Source organism: Osmerus eperlanus, chromosome 4 (assembly GCF_963692335.1).
Source record: "Osmerus eperlanus chromosome 4, fOsmEpe2.1, whole genome shotgun sequence".
NCBI classification, from domain to species: Eukaryota; Metazoa; Chordata; class Actinopteri; order Osmeriformes; family Osmeridae; genus Osmerus; species Osmerus eperlanus.
This window is the reverse complement of record NC_085021.1, coordinates 9,970,371-9,993,547: the sequence shown is the minus strand read 5'-3', so window position 1 is coordinate 9,993,547 and position 23,177 is coordinate 9,970,371. Positions and strand designations below refer to the sequence as shown.

Sequence of the window (23,177 nt, the reverse complement as noted above, 5' to 3'; positions counted from 1 at the left end):
TTAATGCAGGCCTGCCATAACAGTAAAACGCACAGGCTATAGCTAAGTATAATTGTGAAGGCTGATAAACTGATAAAGTTTATCAGTTTACACTGATAAACAGTTCAATGAAATTGGTGGCACAATTTCCTCTAAATGTGCCCAATCTATTCCATAAGGGAGGTGTTTATTAAAACCTTTGTTTTTCACCAAATATTTGCTTTGGGTGTTCCTCTAGTTTCTGAGATAAAATTATATATTCAGGTTCAGTTTTCCTGTACTACCAAGTTTGTGGATTGTAGATATTGTTAGCATAATCCCATACAATAGAGATGCATCTATTCATAAGAAAAAAGATTAATAGATTTGTTCAAATAGTCATTTTGAAGTTTATTTTCAAACAATGTTTGTTTGTTTGTGAGCTGTCCATGGTGCTGATAGTTACTCATTTAATCTCCAAGCTACACTGCTTGGTGGTAAACAATGAAAAGTTACATTTACAATTTCAGATGTTTGTTTTATAATCTCCACTTCACGTACACATGTTCTGATTGCATATCCGTATTTCTCTTCAACAGCTTTGTGAACCCATTACTGTCCTTAATAAATCCACTCCAATTAGATTTATCAAATGGCTTGTATTGTCACATTGACACATTTTAGGCACATTTCCTTTACACTACGAGGTCAACAATTCCATTCTTTTGTGTCTCATTTACCAAACAGAGGTAGAATTTCTTTTTTTTTGCCACTCTGCTTTCACTGGCGTTTGGGTTGCCACCATCCCATATCGTTCCTTTCCCTTAAGCTCCTCCTGCCATGAACCCAATACAGACGCTCATGTTTCAACTAGAATGCTACAACATCATGTATTCATGGTCCTAGTGTCCAGCTTCCAGATTCTTCATATGTGGTCAGGAACAGTCGTCAGTGCATCTTCTGGTTTTCTTTTGACATCCACAACCTATAAAACACATGTTCATGAGTATGTTTTGGGCAGACAGTGTGTATAATGTGCCCTGCCCTGAAGAAATTTGGAACACTCGAACTTTCCAAATCCACTGAGGTATTAGACTGAAACTTCATGACTCACGGGAGGCCTTTCTCTGTGTGTGTTGACTGCCTCAACGTTCAGGAAACAGGATTCCACTTTACATCCTAAAAACAGGAATGAAAGGCATGAGTGACACGGCCATGAGGGAAGAGCATGTGGACATTGAAGCTCTTTAAAAACACACCAAGCTCACCATATGCTATTGGTGTGAGTTTGAGGACAGTGTGGAGAGGGCATCTCAGATACGGCAACTTATCTGTTTGGAAAAAAAGAGGCATGGTTGAGGACGACAAGCCTCATGAAGACTCGACAATATCAGCAGTCCATGTCTAGATGGTAGCTTGTCATCCCCTACCTGCAGGTTTGTCCAGGAAGTAGGCTAGCAGGCAGCGCATGATTGCTTGGTGACACACCACCAACACATTCTCCTGCCTCTCCAGCTCCATAATCACCGGCTCCAGGCGATGGACCAGGTCCTCATATGACTGAGCAGCACGACAGAGGGGAGATAGACACAAGGACATGAAGGATGCTTCACATTGGACCATCATTTTTTCCTTTTCTGCTTTCCCACACTAAGCATGACCCCACTTTATGGAGAACTCTTACCTCACCCTTGGGGTAACGATACCGATACTTGTCCTGGTCCCTGAGTGCAAACTCCTCTGGGAATTTCCCCTGAATCTCCTCGTAGGTAAACTCTTCACACACACCCTGGAACAGTACGGAGCATGTCGGCTTCATTCAACACTTACTGTATGTTTCACCATTCATCGCTTTCAGCTCATCTATTAATTCTTATTCCAATCTATCTATCACACACAGAAACTCGGCAGCAAACACAGCACTCACTGCGTCGATCTCGTTGAGGGCCTTCCACTGTTCGTAGGGCACTCCTAAAGCCTCTGCTGTCTGAATGGTCCTCTTCATATGGCTGGTCCACACCTTCAGATCCTTGACCTTCTGACCCTTGATGAAGGCTGCCAAGGCTGTTGCATACTGAAGATAGAGTTGGCTAACATCACTCACAAGAAGGTCTAAGACCGTTTCTTCATATCTGCATACGTTCTATCTCATATTGACATGTGCATGTGGTTCAGAACGAGAAAACATGAAGTGAAGTGTAATTTGAATGAAAACGAGTGCCATGGACTTCATGTTCTGTGCTGGGTGATGCACACACATTTTGACCCCTGGGCGAGAGGCCCGAGTCGCCTCCTATGCGCCCCAGCAGGTTGAGCTCGCTCTCTCCGTGCCTGCTCAAGAAGATGGAGCGCGGGGTCACGTGAATATTCATGAGGTAGTACACAATCCTGCTCTGGATGTGGTCCTGGACTCTGTTCACCAGGTACCTGCTGCCCACATTGTAGATCTTGATGTAGGAAAGGTGCCTGTCACGAGAAAGACAAGAAAGTAGGTTACACAATTTATATTTTTTGTACTATTTCAATTGTTTGTAATATTTGTATTTTTTAAATTTTTATATTGTAAATTATTGGTTCTTTGTAGTTTATTGTATATTTAACTTTAATTCTAAATTCCCTTAGTATTTGCTGGACTATGTACCTTTAGTATAGTTAGACCACATATTTAAGTTTTTAAGATTCCTATATGTATGTATGCACCTTCCTGCCAAAGTAAATTCCTTGTCTGTGCAAACTTTTGTGGCGATTAAAACCCTTTCTGATTTTGATTCTAGGTTATCTCCAACAACTAGCAGAGAGATAGGCTCTAACTGAGCCTGTTACATTTGGCTTTTAATTAGTATTGTGCATGTTGTAACTTTTTGTACAACAGAGATGTAGACAAACATTTCAGGAAACAAAGCTCCTCTCAGGCTCTAATGTACCTGTCCTTCTCATCGTCCAAAGGCACGTAAGTCTGCTTGTAGCACTCGATGCGTTGCAGGAAGTCCGTCAATGCTTCGTCTTTGTCACGACCTTCATAGTCCGGACTGCTGATCTTCACTTGCTGAGGAGAGCCAGAGCTTGGATTCAGATGTGATCATGTCAGGATAGTGGTACCAGAGAGCCCTCTGGTGTTCCAAAACATGAATCAAATGGACCTCCTCACCTTTATGTTCTCAGCAATGATGTCCGGGTCATCACAGATCGACTCCACAAAAAACACCTTGAAGACACAATCAGTAGTGTTTATTCACGAATTAGATTAATGAATTAGTGTTTACAATGCAGTTCCCACCATTGTATAGCACATAACACCAGGTGGTAAACCCATTCGGCTCGAACCCCATCTTGTTCCACGTCATGCATTGACATGTGACACATGTTCACTTGCCTTGTAACCCTTCTCCCTGGCGAAGCTGACGAGGACACTTCTCCTCTCCCTGGTGGTGTTGGTGGCATCAAACACCTTGATATAACACACACCACAAATTAACTCTGCGTTACATGTCAATAATATGTTCCGCTCATAGATTGTAAAGTGTGCGCCATGGCTACGTGTGAGGTGCTTCCCGAGGGATGTGGGGGACAGTGAGTCTGAGGTGCTTCCTGAGGGATGTGGGTGACAGTGAGTCTGAGGTGCTTCCTGAGGGATGTGGGGGACAGTGAGTCTGAGGTGCTTCCTGAGGGATGTGGGTGACAGTGAGTCTGAGGTGCTTCCTGAGGGATGTGGGGAACAGTGAGTCTGAGGTGCTTCCTGAGGGATGTGGGTGACAGTGAGTCTGAGGTGCTTCCTGAGGGATGTGGGTGACAGTGAGTCTGAGGTGCTTCCTGAGGGATGTGGGGGACAGTGAGTCTGAGGTGCTTCCTGAGGGATGTGGGTGACAGTGAGTCTGAGATGCTTCCTGAGGGATGTGGGTGAATGGACAGTGAGTCTGTGGGGGAGTTTCTGTTGTGCTCTTACTCACGGCTACTTGTCCATGTTCCTTAGAAAAGTACGTTGTCAGGTCTTGCAGAGCCGCAGAAGCACATGCGCTGTGAGAGAAGACACAGTCAGATACACATGGAGCGGGTCCCGTCCCATAGGGGCACTATGTTGATTTGAATACAGGGCCTGACTGTAAGGCTGAAACAATACGCAAAGCAGTTTTCCCCCCCATCTGACTTTGGGTCTTAGCAGACTCATTTGAAGACCTTGCAGAGCGGCAGTGTTTCATACTTGCGAATCCTCATGGCCTCTTCGTTTTCTGGTAGGAAGAACTCAAAACTCTTGTAGCTTTGGACGGCTTCCCTGCGGTACTGGCCTAGGTTGAAGACTGGACCATGTGGGAGAGGCAGGAGAGAGAGACAACAGTACTTTACGCAAAACAATAATTACAATACCTGGATATGAACTGACACCTTTCTTAGTTCCAACATTCAAAGCTGATATTCCTAACTTTTGGAAGTCAAATATATCTAAAATAGAGTACAATGTATATTGACCTTTTGTGGGTACTCCTATCCAGTTGAGGTAGCGGGTGAGCTTCTTGGAGATGTAGGTCTTGCCCCTTGCTGGCAGTCCCACCATTACAAGCATGGTGGGGGAGTTACAGAACTGAGGCACAGATGCTGGGAAAGAAACAGAACTATGACACATCAGTTCTCCACATTCCAGGTACAGATGAGCACTACCTATAAAAAATAGGTGAGTGTGACACTGAGTGACATTGTAATCCCTACCATCTCATTAAGGAAGAGGCTACAAGTGGTGAGATCAAATGTCTGTAAACCAGGGCATCCTGGTCACATGACTTCTCGCAAGTACTAAAGTATTGTACCAAACACCCCTGTGGTGGTTCATGGATCGAAATAAAGGACATACTTGTCAGAAGTCATTTTTATAGACATTCTGTTTTACTGGCAATAATGGTGATATTCAGGTATACAAAATGATCCTGCTCAAAAGGAAACATAAATGATAATGATTCAAGCATGATAGAAGTAAACTGGCAGCTGCTAAACCTGTCCAGGTGGCCTGATCCCCAGAGCTCATCAGAGCCCTTCTGGGATCTGTCACATAGCTGACAACCAGGCCCTCAGGGAAAGTTAGCGCCAGCACACACAAGCGCCCATTCAGCGTAGTATTGACATCCTACAAATCAGAGAATTCTGATTCCGGTGTCAGCACATGAACATTCCTCAGACTGAGTGAGAACTTTGATGTGCATAATAACGCAATCGGTCTTGTTTCATAAAACAGGAACACTGAGTCACGAAAGTGTTCATAAGAGATGAGAAGTCTTTAAAGCCAGTAGCTGAATGTGGAGGTGAAAGGTACAGCAGATGAGTCATGTGACGGTACAGAGGGAATGTGGAGGAGAGGCCAGTACAGTAGAGTATACAGTAAGGACTGTCCAGGAATTCTGACAGTATGAATGGAGAGTGCAGCGTTAGAAAAGCATTTCGCAGGACAATGTTAAAGCAGAAAAAGCAGAAAAACACTAGCGCTGGCCCTCCTCTCTCTCTCTCTCGCTCTACTGCATCGCTCAGAAAGCTGCGTGCCTTATCCTTTGGCACTGAGTGCTGAGTGGCACTGAGCTAATTCTCATGGCAGGAAGAAGGGGAGGGTAAACCATGGGAGAGAAATAAGATACAACCAGACTTTCAGCTTCGGGCTAGTTGTTGCACCTGTTGCAAACAGAAGACTTGCCCTGTGGCTTCAACAAAGATGAAAGGGCGGAAAGAGTAGAAAAGAGAGGGAAGGAGAGCGTGAGAAAGAGAGGAAGACAGACAGAGAGAAAGAGGAGGTGGGGGTAGTTCAAGCTGTAGCTGGTTCTCACTTACAGCCTCTCCTGCGACTCAGCTGGCTTCCCATCCAGGGCACCCAGATCTTGAGCAGGGGCGTCTGTGTGAGCTCCTTCTGCTCGATGGAGGACATGTCTGTCGCCAGAGTGGAGGCCGGTGGCCCCGGACAACGCATTTACGGCACAGTCTCCCCCCTCTCCCTGTGCAGCGGAGCGAGTGTAAGCCAGGGACACCAGAAGAGCAACACAGCCCTGCCTCTCATTGAACTCCGATGAGGTCACCTGACCGTTGCCAAGGAGAAGGAGGCGGGAATCAGAATACGGGAGGGGAGGATTGTGGCCATGCTGTCTCACTGTTCATCTGTCTGCTGGGTCACAGAGGACCTGCTGTTGCGTTAGATAATAGGGCCCCACAGTAAAGTAGGTCTTCCTCAAGGGACCTTAGTCAGAAGAGAAAAGCTACTGACACGATCAAATCTGGGGCGGTGACAATGCAAAATCACTGATAGAATCTGTCTCTTGGAAAGAAGATCTTAAAAAGCTCCAGAAAAAGGGATGTGCTGGTCCTTGTGACTGCTTCCTCTCAGTTGGGGTCAGAGTGGGATTGCTCCAAAGTAACACAAGGGGGCAGCTGAAGGTCTGGATGTAGAGATACTGGAGACTGCCTTAGTTACTGTCTTGTAACTAATCAGCACATGAAGACGATCAATGGTTATTTGAAGCATTAGTGTGTTTTATATAATCCAGTTCTTCCCAGGTCCTGTCTGTCTGTGTGAGGTTGGTAATAAGGCATTAACAAGATTAAAGCATTAAGGGCCCAATAGCCTTTTAAGACATGAGTGTTGTATCTCATGGCACCATATTACACGGTTGAGGTACGACATGAGATGTAAGAAATATACCAGTGTCATCAATATACCAATATTGTGAACACTAAGTCCATAAATTAATATAATTTATGATGCAATTCGACATTGGGACAATTATGATATGGACTGTATTCACAAATGCACTGATGATCATTTTAAGTTCAAAATTGCTTGATGGAGTGACAGCTGACTGGCCTCTGCTGTGACACTCGGGGACGGAGTCATGATGACATAACACAACCAAACATTCTATATTTATGTGTCAAAAAATCAGACCTTAAACCAGCTGTCACTGACTTACTACAGTAACTGCACCCTAGGGTCACATTTGTTTTTCAGCATTCTACAGTCATGTGATGTAAAACATAATGGTTGAAATTGTTGTTTAAAGGAAACCTGATATTCACCAGTGTTTGTTAGAAGGGGCAGTAATGACCGCTATTTCTTTTTTGGGTAGAGCCCCATAGTAGTGGAACATACCATCCTTTTGATGGTAGACTGGGAACATCCTGCAGTATCCTCTTCAGGGTTGGGCCTGGCAGGAATTCAGACCGACTTTCCAAAATAAATTGGCCAAGAAGGCTTACGCACACACAACACACTAAAACCCCCTTCACTGGCAATCTGTCTGTGTCTCTGTGGTTCTACGTATCTGGCAATCTCCTTTCAGAGCTGGCAGATATTAGAAAAATACAAGCAAGTCAAATGGTCCAGAATGGGGAAAAAGGCTTGACATTTAACAGTTGGTTTCTTGAGTTTATTCAGCAAGAATGAACAACAATCAAATATCCCAAGGACCCAGTTCTAGATTACTGAAAGAGTCAACTTGACATCCATGTTTCTGTAGAACGTGCTGGCTGGGCAACTAGACCAGTAACAGACCGACACTTTCAGACTGCCTTCATTCACAGACATCATGGCTACCTTGCCATGCTGTCCATAAACGTTGCACATCATAAAATAGTTTCCACCCAAAGCTGATGCAAATCTAACATGCCACAAGACTAATTTCATTCTTTTCTTCTTTTCCGAAGTTCTACTTAAAACTGCTGAACTCTGAGGCCATTGCATTCTGTGCAACAAACACTAGTCCAGCCAGCAGGGTTATTTATACCCTGTGATGCATGCCTGTGCAGCCACGTCTGTTGACAACATGTGCTGCATGCATGTGCAGCCACATGTCTGTTGACAACATGTGCTACTGTGTAAACGGCAAAACACTGCACTGATACCCAAAAGTAAATATACCAGCTTCTCCCTTTATCTCTCCCGTCCCCCTGGTCCTGCTGGGTCGCCGGTGGCCTCACCTGCGCTGTCACACCTGCGACGCCTCACATACTCCATCTGGGGCGGCAGTGTTTTTCTTGCGTCCTGTCTGAGAGAGGAGAGTCCACCGTCTGAACTGAAGGCAGCCGGTGCAAACAGGAAGCCTTTGCTCTTTATTAATTTAACCGAACCCCCTCCGCTAAGGAACTCTCCAGGCCCCCTCCTTCCCGCTGGACACATGGACATATGATAGCCTGGACTTGCCCTTTAATGTTTGCCAAGTTCTGGGTTCACAATACACGTGATCCAGGCAGGGGAGTGTAGGGGCAGTGGTTAACAAGACCAAATATCATAAAGAGGGTTTAACCTTCAGACTACTCCTCCACTTATCACCCACATGTGAGATCAGGTACATTGACAACCATGTACCCAGTCATTAGAGGGTAACCTGGAGTATGAGTAGTACTGTGCGCAATCTTATTTGGACTTGTGAAGGAAATGTGTGCACACATTCTTTTATGTTCGGAGATTTTGTTTTTGCTTAAGAGCTGCCCTAAAAATACTTCACAAACTAAATGATTTCACAGAAGAGCGTGCCCTTTGGGTAAGTCTATAGTTAGCGTACATGGACTTACGTATCCCTGGACAGCACACTGTGGTTCACAGGGACAACTGACATACCTTAGTCACATTCTTCATGTGAGGCCCCAAAAGAGGTTGTAATTCTACCTTGAGATGAGTCCAGTAACTGTATAATGGTGTTAAGAAGGCACTTTGGTGGTTTAGTTTGGCAGGGTGAATGCTTTGACTTTGCATTGCAAACCACACACATCATTATCACTCTGCTTTTAAAATTCCACGTTTAACTTTTCAAAAGAATCATTTCTAAAGATGACACTATAGGAACCTCAAATAATATAAAATAAATGTCAACCTAATCACAATAGGCTTCTTGGATGCATTGTGTGTGTTGTGATGAAACGAGCTGCACCCTACTCACTATTTACATTTTATAAAAAACATTTTGTTGTGTTTGATTGTAGAATTGTGATGAGCAGAGGCTAGGTGAGGGAAGGAACATTACAGAAATGCTGAGAAGACATTTTTGAAATTACTGGTGTGGTGGTGGTTTGAGATGTTGTTCTGTAGACAGATCAATGTCTTTACGACACTGTAGTTTGACACTCTATTCTGACCATTGTTGCTATTGATGTGATTAACTCATGTAGTGAAGACCACTGTTAATCCAGATGTGATTAACTTGTGACAAAGAGAATTAATGAATGTTCGAAGCCCTGGTGCTCACCTTGTGTATATATTAACAGAAATACACTGGCTGTGGGGACATTTCCACAAGACTGCACACATTTGCTGTCAACAAAGTGTGATGGTACAGCTTTCCTAGGCTGCCTAAAGAGGTAACATATTCAATACCACATGAATGATTGACTTCATATCAGTGAAACGGTCCTGCTGGATGCATACGGATTCAGTTGGATTTCTGCTCTGATTGGAAAAAAGACAGAGCCTGGGATTTCAGAGGTGAGGACTGATTTACTAAGGACTTTTTACTGTCAACTGACAACTGACAACAAATGTAACACATTTTTTATTTGATAATAATCTTTTAATAATACAATCTGCTTTTGCCATTGCATTTGTTTCAAATTGTTGATGAGTCATTGCATGATTCAACAACACTTTACCATAATTTTTTACTGTGTGCTGTAAACCTTAAACAACATTTAGTTCCGACCAAATATTTTGATTGGACAAGAGTGCTGATAGTTAGCTATAACATTACAATTTTACATTTAGTCATTTAGCAGACGCTCTTATCCAGAGCGACTTACAGTAAGTACAGGGACATTCTCCCCGAGGCAAGTAGGGTGAAGTGCCTTGTCCAAGGACACAACGTCATTTGGCACAGCCGGGAATCGAACTGGCAACCTTCAGATTACTAGCCCACTTTCCTAACCGCTCAGCCACCTGACTCCCGTAATTACATTACTAGCACTTATAAGTCTAGGTGTATCACTCTGCTTACATTAACAACCATTATCCATCTATACAAAGTAAATGGCATTAGTTGTTTATGTGCAGGAAAACAAATGTGCTGCTTGGCAACAGTCCAGCAAAGTTGTGCACTAATTTTGAGTTAGAGGAGCCAAATGAATGATTTACATTATTCAAAATCATAATCCGTTGTTGCTATGTAAGCTAATAAATTGCACTTGTAGAACAGCAAGTAGACATCTGTAGAAATATCACACTCAAGGTTGTGCATTATTGCCGAATGTCAGTTTTAGGATTTCAGTAGAGGCTGAGGTGGATATGTCAAAACCTTTGTCTAGCACTCATAGTTCCACGTAATTAAATTGCAGTTCCTACTTAACTACAATACCAATAATCTACACCCTGGGCAGTGTCTTGTGTTGAAAATAACTGTAGTACATACTTTTGCCTGCTATCTTTCTACAGTAATGGGGTCATTCAGTGTGCAGGCCACTGTCCTGATGATCCTGGTGGTGTTGTCCTCCAGCAACGCAGGCCGAATTCTTGTCTACCCCGTAGACGGGAGTCACTGGCTGAACATGCGTCTGCTGGTGGAGGCTCTGCATGCTCGGGGTCACCAGGTCACTGTGGTGCGCTCTTCCACCAGCTGGTACGTGACAGAGATGTCCCCCCACTACACCTCCATCACTATCCCTCTGCAGGAGCCCCAGGTCATTGAGAGTGAAACGTTTATGGCTAACTTCCTGATGAGGAGTTTGGAGCTCCGCCGTGGCGAGGGAACCCCCTGGGCCTTCCTGGCCATCTACAACCACCTCTTCAGCATGATCCGGCAGAACCACAACACACTGGTCCAGATGGCTGCTGCCATGTTTGAGAATCAGACTCTGATGAGGGAGCTGAGGGAGGCGGAGTTTGACCTGGTTCTGACCGACCCAGTGTTCCCTGTTGGGGTCCTGTTGGCCCGACATCTCCAGCTGCCCTTGGTGCTGAACGTCCGCTGGATGCCCAGTGGAGAAGGACACTTTTCCATAGCTCCCTCTCCTCTCTCTTACATCCCCCAACTGTTCTCCCGCAACACAGACAGAATGGACTTTGTCCAGAGGCTGTATAACCACCTCTACCATGGCCTCAGTCTCTACTTGTACCACATAGTCGCCGGACCTCCCTACCAGACTGTGTGTGATAAGTACTTAGGCCCTGGTGTGGATGTCATGTCACTCATTCAAGGAGCGGATCTCTGGCTGATGCGCGTGGACTTTGTCTTTGAGTTCCCTCGCCCCACCATGCCCAACGTAATCTACATCGGTGGCTTCCAGTGTAAGCCCTCCAAGCCCCTCCCTGCAGACTTGGAGGAGTTTGTGAGGAGCTCTGGAGAACACGGGGTGGTGGTTATGACATTCGGGACTTTTCTGGGTGGTCTGGGCCCTGAGAGGTCGGAGGTCATTGCTTCTGCGTTCGCCCGTCTGCCTCAAAAGGTGGTGTGGAGACACCTGGGAGAGAGGCCAGCTTCACTGGGGAACAACACATTGCTGGTTGAATGGCTGCCTCAGAACGACCTGCTGGGCCACCCTCAGACGAAGATGTTCGTCTCACATGGCGGCACAAACGGAATCTACGAGGCCATCTACCACGGCGTCCCCGTGCTGGGAATCCCCCTCATCTTCGACCAGTTTGACAACGTGATGCGTCTGAAGCATAGGGGCGTCGGAGAGGTTGTTGAAGTGACCACGTTGGAGGTAGAGTCTCTAACTCTCGCTCTGATGAACATCCTGGATGAAAGGAAGCCGTACAGGGAGAACATGCGTAAGCTGTCCCAGCTGCACCATGATCGACCCATCCAGCCAATGGACAGCGCCACCTTCTGGGTAGAGTTTGTTATGAGACATAAAGGGGCGGCACACCTGCGTACTGAGTCCTATAAGATGCCTTGGTACGTTTATCACAACGTAGACGTGTTGGCACTGCTGCTGGGTTCTCTTCTGCTTGTGCTTACTTTGGTCTGGCTTTCCTGTCGATGTTTGGTCAGAGGTTTATTAAAAGGACGAAAGTCCAAGCTTGAGTGAATTGGAGGCTTAGCAATGTTGAATCATTGAACTGCCAGGTTATACTGTATGTCTTACTGTATGATGAGACTGAAAATAAATTTAGTTAACCGAAAACAAAGTTGAATCTAACTGGGAATCAACCCTGAGTATAAATCTACCCTGATAATGATGATGCTGTTAAAATGAAAACACTGCCATTTTTTGTGCATCCTTAACAATGTGCCTGTGATGTAAAGTGTTGCCCACTAAACAAACTTACATTTGACCTTGACCTTCATTATTTGATACTGTACTGTTGTGATCATAATTTCAACAGACAGATGTTATGGTTAATCCACCATATTTCTCCATGTCAGTCTGTGTTCTCGTGCCACTTCTCAATGATACCACTAGATGTCAGACTTGACACACGTTCATGGTGTCAGGAAGCAGCTCCTGTCTGGGGTCAGTCCTCATCAGGGAGCAGCTCCTGTCTGGGGTCAGTCCTCATCAGGAAGCAGCTCCTGTCTGGGGTCAGTCCTCATCAGGGAGCAGCTCCTGTCTGGGGTCAGTCCTCATCAGGAAGCAGCTCCTGTCTGGGGTCAGTCCTCATCAGGGAGCAGCTCCTGTCTGGGGTCAGTCCTCATCAGGGAGCAGCTCCTGTCTGGGGTCAGTCCTCATCAGGAAGCAGCTCCTGTCTGGGGTCAGTCCTCATCAGGGAGCAGCTCCTGTCTGGGGTCAGTCCTCATCAGGAAGCAGCTCCTGTCTGGGGTCAGTCCTCATCAGGAAGCAGCTCCTGTCTGGGGTCAGTCCTCATCAGGGAGCAGCTCCTGTCTGGGGTCAGTCCTCATCAGGGAGCAGCAGAGAAGCATCTAATCACCCAGACCATGTGACGTTCGTTGTGGCTGTGCATTATACACACACTGTGCTATCACAGTGTGTGTATGTATAATACCATGTACAGTGTATGTATAATACCATGTATAATTTATGTATAGTACATTACTTTGTATGCCAACTGTGACTGACAGGGGAAGATGATACTATGAGAACATGAATCAGAAACTTGGTGTTAGATGCTTTATTTGAATGGAGGCATCATTCCTGTACAACAGTAATGAGAAAAGACTAATCAACTCCAATAGACTGATGTTGAAAAGCGTTTGACTGACGTCAACTCAGACTACAACATGTAACCAACAACTGTCTGTTAGCTAAAGGAGAGTCCGATTTAGAGTTTGTGTGATAATTACAGGACAGGACAACAGAGAACATGACATTAGTCATGTACAAGACAGAGAGAGGCATTGTGAATGTTAAGAATAATAATACAAGCAAATGTACAATGCTTAAAAACACCTGAAATATATTTACAGCAACAAAAATTAAGTGCAATTCCATCTGGCTACCACAACACAAAGGTAAATGGGTAGCACACTGTATTTGCATGTCAAGATACAGTATCTATCAACTAAAACGTTGGCGTCTCTATGTAGTCGTTAGTTACAGAGATCTAAGCAACAACACTGGTCATTCCTGTTCAATTCAAACACACAGAGAAAACCTCTGGGCTCTAGCAAAGATTCAATGGGGCAGAGTTAGGGTTCCTAGTGCAGAGTGAGCATGTCCAGTCAAACAGGACTTTTGTCCCCGACTCAGTCACAGTTCATTACTTACACAATACCTATCCTATGACGATCCTCTGCTGGGTCCAACCCTAATTTACCTCCTGGTCCCTTCCTGGACAGTCTCCATGAGGGGGACTCAGTCAGTCAGTGCATGGGCCCGTTGGCTGGGCCTCTAGCCCCAGGGGGCTGGACTCCTCTGTGGCCCGGCCCTGTACTCTGCAGAGTATGGGCAGTTGTAGTGGCACACACAGGAGTGAATCATCATCACAGCCCTCTGCAGCAGCCTGCCAGAGGGGCAGAGGAAGGGCACCGGGGCCGTGTGGGTATGGTACGGGGTGCAGCAGCGGGCATCGGTGCATTGGCCGCAGTACCGGGGCCGGTAGACGCGCGTGCTGTAGCAGCCCTGGTGCACCAGCCGCACCGGCGTCGTTAACCTGTAGCTGGCCTCGCATCGCAACCCACGCCCCCACTGGAGGGACAAGACATGCACACTGGGGTTTAGAATACAGGAACGGACATTCTGTAGGGCAGTGCAGATTGACACCCAAAGTCACATGACAGTGTGTGTGTGTGTTGGGGGGGGGGGTAAGGGTGGAGATGTGGGCCTGGCGGTGGTTCATAGTCGGGGTCTCACCATGGGGGTCCTTTGAGGAGGGAGTGGCTGGCAGGGCCGGACCTTACACAGACGGGTCTGCATCTCCAGCCGGCAGCTTGGGTTGCTGTTGGACACGCGCGTGGAGACCCCAGCGCCACATGTCCGGGAGCAGGCGCTCCACTCTGTGCTCCGGTCCACACAGTTGAAGGCTGGGTTCTGCCGGAGGGCCGGCAGCACCGGCCACAGCCTGCCGTCCGTCCTGGAGGCTGGAGCAGGGCCAGACGACAGACAGAGCATGAGGCCCAGTCACAGCATCAAGCCCTGAACTGCTGAGCTACATCCAAACAATCTCATCTGAGCCTACTCTGAATGTGTCTGCTCTGCATGGGTGGGGCTAAAAAAGAAAATACATCGATGAGAACAGTTTGTCTTTTAGGGACTAAATCACTAAAATGTACCTTATGTAAAATCCGACTTTAACTTCACACACATTTCCATGTAATTTGTTTTCTGGAGATCTTTCTAAAAGAAATAGATTGTGTGAAGAATAATAATCAACTATTTCACTGGCTTTGTTACTCTACACAGCATGGACACCATCTAGGCTTTGAATTTGAGAGCACTCAGTACAAAATGTTCCATGGCTATTGACATAGCTTGACTGGGTGACATAGTCAGAAATTCCAGATGTTGTTTGGAGTGGTTTTATGTTCCTAAATCTGGTTTGGAGCATGTCTTTGGCCTCATGGGTTTTATTGTTACAAAGCCACAGCTCTTGTTATGAAACTGCAGACTTAGTCATTGGAAAGTGCCTGTGATATGACTTTTCCAATTAAATGTAAGTTATATTTGGACATTAAGAGTTTTCATTTGGCCAGACTCAGCCCAATGAAATGCAAAAGAGCCCTCAATAAAATGCCGTCAGACATGACTGCCAACGACACAAAGTTTATACAAATGTGGGAATGTGGGAGTGTCATTCAAAAACTTTACCATCAGAACAACCTTCGTAATTGCTGCATTAAATGGGGTGTGTAAGGAGTGTGTTATAGGCTGAATCCACCCTTGTGAAGGTCAGCTGTTTAGAATCAGTCCGAAGTTTGTATTCCAAAGTTTATTCCTGCTCTTTTTGAAGATGTTCTCTTTTAGTGGTTAGTCTGGGCTACAGTACCTGTTATGGCGTCCTGAATAATGCTGTTGTCCAGGTTCTCACACACCCACTCCTTGCAGCACTTCCCAGGCAGCTGGACGTGTTGGGGGTGAGGGCAGTCTGGGCGAGGCAGGAGGACGTCCACGGGGCACAGAGGCACACAGGTCACCCCTCCACCTTGGCAGCGACACTGGGTGTTACAGGAAGGCTGGAAGACCTGTCCATCCTGGTAGGTGACCCCGTTGAGCTCGCAGGTCAGCTCTTCCTGACCTGAGGACAGGGGAACACAGACGGCCAATCACATCAGTCCACTTCATGACCACAGCCCTGCAGCTCTACCCAGAGAGTTAGACCGTGACCAGACCCCAGTGGAAAACAATTGGGAAATGAAAACCAAGCAGGGGGAAGGGAGAGGTGGAAAGAAAGAGAGGAGAGAGAGAGATATAGAGAACGAGGGACTGAAGGAGAAGAGAGAAAGAGAGAGAGAGAAAGAGAGAAGGAAGCAAGGAGGAGAAAGAAAGAGAGAGAGCTTGCATAAGACATGAGACCTGAGGACCCAGAGACGGGTGCCTCTGCCAATGGTTGTGTTATAGGGAAGCAGGCCAAAGAGACTGAGGAGTCTGTTTTTCAATCCATGCGTGTTGTCTCTGCAATCGATCATTCTCAATGGGCAGTCATCAGATGAAGTGTGTCAACACCCGCACTCGAAATAGAGGTTGAGATGTTTGGAGGGGTGTCAAGCCGCCGCCATGGGCTGGCTGAGCAGGCTCTAAACAGAGTCAGAAATAAGTCTAATGGTCCCACAGACCATCAGACAGATGCAGAGGGTAGCAGCCACAGTCCCTGAACCTCCCTCCCTCCTTTGACATCCTCCCTTCTGTCCTGTCCCCACAGGCATGGGCTGGCAGCACAGGTCAGGGTGTGCTTGTTGACCGTTCGAAAAGGGTAACACTCACTGACACATTCCCCGGGGTCACCAGGGAAACTGGCGCTGTAGTCACACTGTAGTCCCCGCTGCTTGTCACAGGCGTACATGTCACTGCAGGCCTCGCCTCGCTGCCTGGCACACACCTGGCAGCAGTGGCAGCCGTCCAGCACCAGAGGAACGCCCTCTGAGCACTGAGGAAGGGGGCTGGGGCACTGGCATGGTCGCTCACACAGCTGGCACCACACCTGGCATCAACACAGAGGTCAGAGAAGCCTTTATGGACATCGTCATCATCATCCCACCCAACATTTCCATCTCTAACTTTATCACCATCATCATTTTAATAATATTTTGGAACTTTACTGAAATTATAAAACGACTCCCTGGTCCTTATTAAGATCAAATGTTTTGGTCAAGGTATTTTTTGTTTAGTGAACATTCTGGGATTAAAAAACACAAGTTTTGAACAAAAGTGCTCTGTTTTCAATTACACTGAGGGGAAGGAGCCAAGTGGACAACTCATAGGCTGCACTGGAACACTGTTTCATTTAGTTAGAAAAACATAGGTCAGGTCAGTAAAGAAGGGATAGAATCTTTATGTATTATGGCCACTTTAAAGAAGATTAAATTCATTAAGATTAAGTTTAAAAACACTTTAAAAACCTAAACGCCAAATTAAATGACTGCAATAATCCAAAACTGTACAGTACATTCTTGATATCAACTTTGTTCATTTGGAAGTTTAATATCTGGAAAAGGGTCCAGTTCTTCCACCATACCTAGATTAAGTAATACGAACACTCTAGAAAAAGTATCATCTTCATCTTAACTCAGAACCATCTGACAATTTCTTCTAAACTACATCAACCACTAAATTACATCAATCACCATCAAGAACAAAGGATTCAAAAGACCTTCAACCCTAATCCACCCCCCCCCACCTCCTCCCATCTAAACAGGTGTAACCCCGAGACAAATAAGTCAGGCCTCACCTGTACACCCATAGTGAGCAGCAAAGCCAAAGCTTTCACATTGTCACAGAGTAGTCTATCCATGAGGACCAATGTGGATGAGTCTGCCTGCTAGCACTACAGTGGTTTATACTCAATCCCTCTAAGTGCTGTTATGTAGGTAGTGCTACCGGTGCTGCTGTTTGCTAACTGCTCATTCCTGGGCTCACTGACATTTATAAAGTCCGGGCTCTGATGTCACAGGCTGCGCGCCGTGTAAACAGCCACTGGAGAGGCATCAGGAATGTTTCGCATTCCTCCTCCCTGTTGCCCATTTCCACTTCCAGAGCCTTTTTTCTCTCTCTCTCTTTTTTCTTCTCTGTTTCCCCTCTCCTCCCTCCCAGTCTTTTGGTGAGCGGAGTTTACACAGCTTCACACGAGCTGAGGAGAGAAAAAGACATCCTGGATGTGTAACTGGTTCCAACTAACGTAGGCTACTGCTCTGGCGCTGGATACTGATTCAGGAAAGTTTGATTAATGTTTCCATAAAAGCTGTTCAATCATATGATTAGTTAGATTAAACGGTTGTTGAAGAAAACAGACTACATAGGATATAGACGAGAAAATATTGATCTGCCCATCCATGTTGCACAACAATGTTGTGCTTGTTGCACTGTGATGCTACTGACAGCCTCAGCAGTTTGTTCAATCTGTTTAGGCATCCTGTCAGGATTTCAATTTTTAGGATTGCAATCCTTCCTCGTTTCCATGGTGCTGGTGCAGTATGTCTGATCTTGGGGACGAACTTGAATGGTTGTGAGCTGCGCCATTGTAGAAGAGACTCCTCCCAGCTGAATTCAAACAATGACACAAAGGCCAACCTGTCAGAGTTCCTTATGGTCAAGAAATATGTCCAATAATTAACATTCTGTAAAATATTGTACAAACCCTACAGATGTGGAATACAACTGGAATGACTGAAAAACTATGTTAATAATTGATGAATTAATCATTAAAAGTTGGAGACACCAACATGGCCTAGTGCTGAGGCCAGCTGTCACAGGGAAATATTTGGCAGCTTAGTAATGTAAAGTTCTTCCAAGTTAATGTTAATTAAAGTTCTAACATGGGTATAGAACGTGTAGAGTAACATTGGTATGTAACCTCCACAACGTCTAAGGCATCTTTTTTTTTTTTATTAACACTCGACCTGAGATACAAGAGGATCTATTCTCACGGAGTGGGGAGTGGAGGAATGACCAGGTGTTTTAAAAATAGACCAAGACAGAGGAAAGTATGCTTGTCCGATACAGGTGGGAACCAGGTGGTCAGAGAGTTTCAGCAGATGGTGGCACCAGTTTGCTCTGAAACCTCACCTTCCCACCATGCTGTTTACATTTCATACTGTCCAAGAATGACAGCGGTTGGACTATTCCCAAGAGAATGGGCAACACCACTACTGTACACAGTATACTTTAGAGGAGTCATACACTGTAAAACATAACAAACCGACTGTAAACTACTCAACTGAAATATTATTTTGGTGTGTCAGGCTGCAGAGCTCTGCTGGGAATTACTGAAGTGCATACCATGATTGTTCAAACAAGTCTTAGTTCAAACAAATACAATTTGTGAAGAAGGCATTGATTCAACTGAGAAAAAAGGTGGTCTGCAGGTGTCAAATATCATCAATCATGAAATCCACAACGAACAGTTGCTGTCGTGAGGACAAAGGAAATTGGAGACGCATTAGTACACAGGCCAACCACATTGGCTACAACTGCAACTACTACTGTACCTTGGAAATTTGGGAGCATTGAACCAAGTTCTCTTTGTCTCAGGCATATTAAGTATCTGTCTGTCGCTGCAGTTTTATTCATTCTGTGTCAACAAGGACAACGGTGAGAGTGAGGGACAGAATTTACTGGAAGCTCGATCTCACTCAGACAATATGTCTTTTCAAATCGCTCCACATATGTTGGAAGGCTGCCGGATAATAAAGCCTCCCTGGGACCGAAAGAGGACATCGCACATTTAGAGCAACTTCTGAGTCTTAAATACAATGACCCCATTCAGTTTGAGGGGATATTGTTTGGCTATGTAGAGGTATGCACAGCAGCCAATTGGATTCTATGTTGATTCAAACACACATAGAATGTAGGCATAGCAATGAAAATATTATTTGTCCTATAAATGTCGAAAAGAAAGCATTCATATAATGGATGAAATAAGAAATCCACGGTACCATGTCTGTCATGATGGAGGAAAAGTTTATGACACAGATCCAACATTGTACAAATACCGAGTAAAAAATAACTGAAAATAACACTGGAAAACACACAACAATAGCATCTAACTCCTTATGTATCCATGAATGAGTTTCTCAACTGTCCACATTTCTCTCCACAGGGACTCAAAAAGATTCTGTCTTGCCAGCTTTAAGGGTAATGGGTTTGGGTGGGACCCAGTTACTGTATCATGATTGATACGAATGTGACTGTGACTAAACATACAGTGGGCAGCAATGGTCACAAATAATACACCAACTTCTCCCTGAGGCTAGACTTGACACGTACATAACATGGCGAACAAATCCAGGAGCTTTCCCTAAAATTGATGTCTGAGGTTTTGGCAGGGTCCATCTCTGAACCAACATGCCCAGCCTTCCGAGCAGTGGGGTGTCATGTCTGCCAGATCTGGTTGTGTATCACTAAGGTGAGGAAGACAGATCTCCTCTGACAGCTCAGGGTAGAGTTCAGACTTAAGTGGTCAGACTTGTGGCAAGTAAAACAGCATGCCTACATTATGGGTTGATTTGCATTGAGTCATTATTCCTGTAAAGCTCAAGGATGGGCCATGCCCAGCCTCTGGCTCCTGCCAATGTCCAAACTCAGAGGAGCTCACAGGCTGCGTATTACTGAATCATCGAAAACAAGTTTAAACTCTGCCACATTCCTTACTTTGTAAGAAGATAGTAGAAACACAGACACACACTGTACTCTACGTTTTGGTTACAAAAAAATCTTTCCTGTAGAGTCTAGACTTTGAAGGACTTTTTTTCTCCGCTGTTTATAGAAAATGTGTCCAACTTCAACATTAAGACAATGTGTCCTTTCATAAATACCCGCTCTGAAATCTTATCAGATGACTGAAGGCCGAGAGAAGTCACTGTTGACCAACTCTTTCTCAAACAGACTGAGGGCTAAGCATGAGACCTTCCTCTCTGATCGTGTGTTTAGCACTAATAAACGATGTATCAAGTAGAGCTGGAGCAGGAAGCGAGGAGGGGAGGCCTCGCGTCGTTTCCACAAGGCTAATGAGGAAGGTAAGGTCCACCACAGGTGGTTCACCAGATGAAAAGCTTCCAAACCATTGCATAACGTAATGCACACTAGGTACAGAGACTATTTTGGGATGTACAGGTGTATACTTGGAAAGGGCCTCGTGAAAAAAAATGGAAACTAGCTTTGGATAAGTAATTTTGCACGGACTTCACTAGAGACACTGAGGTTCCATTGATGATCCCTCTGGAAAAAACACAGTTGTAGATATGGATGGAAAAGTTAAAAAAAAGAAGCTGAGAGCTGACTTTGTACTGTACTTAATCCCAGCTGTGTTCCAGATGTAAGGAGGTATGTAGACATAGCTAGGCTCTCCAACATGGACACCTTGGCCAGCCAAGATGTTTTTCCTGAGAGGAAATGACACCTAGATTCCAGGCATTCCGGGATGAAGTGTGAAAATCCCAAAGGGTTGTCACAGGAACACCTCGAGCCGCCAGTCAGGACGCTGTCCTGACTAAAGGTCACCTGCTGACGTACACAGGGCGGGGTGCTGCCCTGCCTGCCTCACAGGAGACTCGAAGAGCACACATCCCACCCACATTGACAGCTGCAGTCACAGGTTTACGAGCACGGTAGCAACACTGTCTGGCAGAACAGATCAGAATGTAGAGAATAGTTCCATTCTGACTGAGAATGACAGTTGACCCAGGAGACCACTGTTGTATTTGGTCGGGTCTGAAAGTATGAAGTTAACAGCATTTTGACAGATTGGATTAATCTGAAATCATACAATTTGTCTTCATACAATTAAAGAAATTTTGTAGATAATACGATTAATTACATTTTCTGAATCCTGAATGGACAGCTATGATTTTTGATGGAATTATAATAATATCTGATATTACAACACAGCATGGCAAGACAGCCCAAGGCATGGTTATTTGACAGCTGACAGAAGCCTCAATGGAAAATGACAAGGCAGAAGTATATATACCACACAACAGGTCAGTATTTCCTCTTCTTAAAAATAACAGGAAACCAACAAGAGAGTAATTTTCCAGTGCTCTCACTCTCATTTCTCATGTCTGTTGTGTTGCTGTGAATGGTCAGGGTTCACAAAGGTACAGTGGCTGTTTACAGAGAGCTGATTGCAGTCAGGCACTGTAGAAATAGCCATGTGCATTGGTGACACACCTAAACCAACAACAACACATCCATTTCTAGTTTCAGTTACTAAAATTATCCAAGAACAAATAAATATGGCACAGGGAACCAATTCATCTTAAAAAAAACACTTCCTAACATGTGGTAGGCTGTGTCAATATTTTTAGCTGAGAATGTTCACTCGCTTAGAGAGATAAAGGCCTACTGTAGCTTACCTGAGCTGAATTGTGGACACATCTGAAACACAGGCTGGACAAGGTTCAACAGGGAATTTTCACTTCACAATGAAAACCTCCAGTTAAAACTGAATGAATATGTGCTGACAGATGTGAAGCATGGTGGTTCGCCATGAATCTGTATGATGACATCTCATGGAAATCAGAGTAGGTTCCATAACTGGACAGGAATGTTGTGAGAATGGTTGAAACAATAAAGATGGGGAAAGCTCACTCAGTGTGATGCATCATGATTTTACATGGAGACCAGACACAGTTAAAGGTGGATTATTTGCAAAAAGGTTCAATTAGATTCATTCAATGTATGAAATATTCAACATTATGATGTATTTTGATGTATTGATTGTGATGTATATTGTAGTACAATGCAATCTTATAAATCAAGTATGTGGGAAAAAAATCTAAGAAGTTAAATGTCACGAGTGGGTGGTTTTCAGTTTCTGAAAAAATAGAAAAACAAACTAAAAGAAATTATCTTAGATGATCTCCAGCCCTTATAGGTGTGGTTGCTGGTCATGAACAAGCTGACCTCATGATAGGTTTAATAAGATCACAGCACAACTGATGACAGATTGGGTTTCTCGTCTTTCACAGTGGTCTGCATTACAACTTTCAAATAAAACCAGTGAATAATCATTATGGGTGAGGCGTAACCACTGGCAGCAGTAGTATCAACAGTCTATAATACTGAAGCATTTGGATGATGTGAGCTGTGAGGACAATTGGCTCTCTGGCCTAACCCCACCAGTTCTGAGAACATGTCGCAGCCCAAGGGTGCTTGAACACACCTACAAGTACAATTCAGATCATTTAGGAGAACCAAAATACTGTATCCTTTTTAATTCAATATTGTTTTGTAACCTCATTGATTTACTGTCATCTCTTAGATACAACAAGTTGGAAGACTGTACAAACTCACATATTGTACAAGCACAATTAAAAGCATCCTTGTGAACAGAAATACTTTTTAAATTCATGATTGTTTTGAAACCTCTTTGATTTACTGTCATCTTACAGATAAGTATGAAGGGAGCATGGTCATCTGACACCTGCATGGTCGCTCATCTCACTGTACCAGTGCTACTTGTATGGTTTTCAGTGTAGTGTTACATCAGTATCAAACCCTACTGATGTGACCGGGACGACATCTAGTGGTCATGGAGATATTCCAAATGTTAGAAAAGTACTATCTATGCACATGAGTGTGCAGACATACACCTAATGTATAGCCCAACAACTACAATTATTATTTCCTTTTACATTTAATTATTTTTATAGGTTTGATTAATCACAACATTTGCCACCAAGTTCAAGTTAGCTTGCACAACCTATAATACAGGAAAT

General features: G+C 44.7%; 3 protein-coding genes across 3 annotated transcripts; 1 reads left to right on the top strand and 2 right to left on the bottom strand.

The window, feature by feature from the left end:
• Positions 1-344: 344 nt before the first annotated feature.
• Positions 345-5,914, bottom strand: pfkfb1 (6-phosphofructo-2-kinase/fructose-2,6-biphosphatase 1). The gene is made up of 14 exons (XM_062458800.1): positions 5,764-5,914; positions 4,423-4,548; positions 4,157-4,253; positions 3,906-3,972; positions 3,332-3,406; positions 3,107-3,163; positions 2,883-3,004; positions 2,217-2,424; positions 1,886-2,032; positions 1,643-1,747; positions 1,389-1,518; positions 1,227-1,289; positions 1,073-1,137; positions 345-943 (listed from the first exon to the last, which is right to left on the bottom strand). Exons 1-14 carry the CDS (start codon positions 5,897-5,899, stop codon positions 884-886), a joined length of 1,458 nt encoding a protein of 485 aa, XP_062314784.1. The 5' UTR covers positions 5,900-5,914; the 3' UTR covers positions 345-883.
• Positions 5,915-10,341: 4,427 nt separating this feature from the next.
• Positions 10,342-12,345, top strand: LOC134018671 (UDP-glucuronosyltransferase 2A1-like). The gene has a single exon (XM_062458799.1). The coding sequence runs from the start codon at positions 10,342-10,344 to the stop codon at positions 11,935-11,937; it is 1,596 nt and encodes a 531-aa protein (XP_062314783.1). The 3' UTR covers positions 11,938-12,345.
• A 618-nt stretch (positions 12,346-12,963) lies between these two features.
• On the bottom strand, positions 12,964-17,380 carry ccn5 (cellular communication network factor 5). Its single transcript, XM_062458802.1, has 5 exons — positions 17,192-17,380; positions 16,228-16,444; positions 15,293-15,541; positions 14,161-14,387; positions 12,964-13,995 (listed from the first exon to the last, which is right to left on the bottom strand). Exons 1-5 carry the CDS (start codon positions 17,252-17,254, stop codon positions 13,699-13,701), a joined length of 1,053 nt encoding a protein of 350 aa, XP_062314786.1. The 5' UTR covers positions 17,255-17,380; the 3' UTR covers positions 12,964-13,698.
• Positions 17,381-23,177: the final 5,797 nt, after the last annotated feature.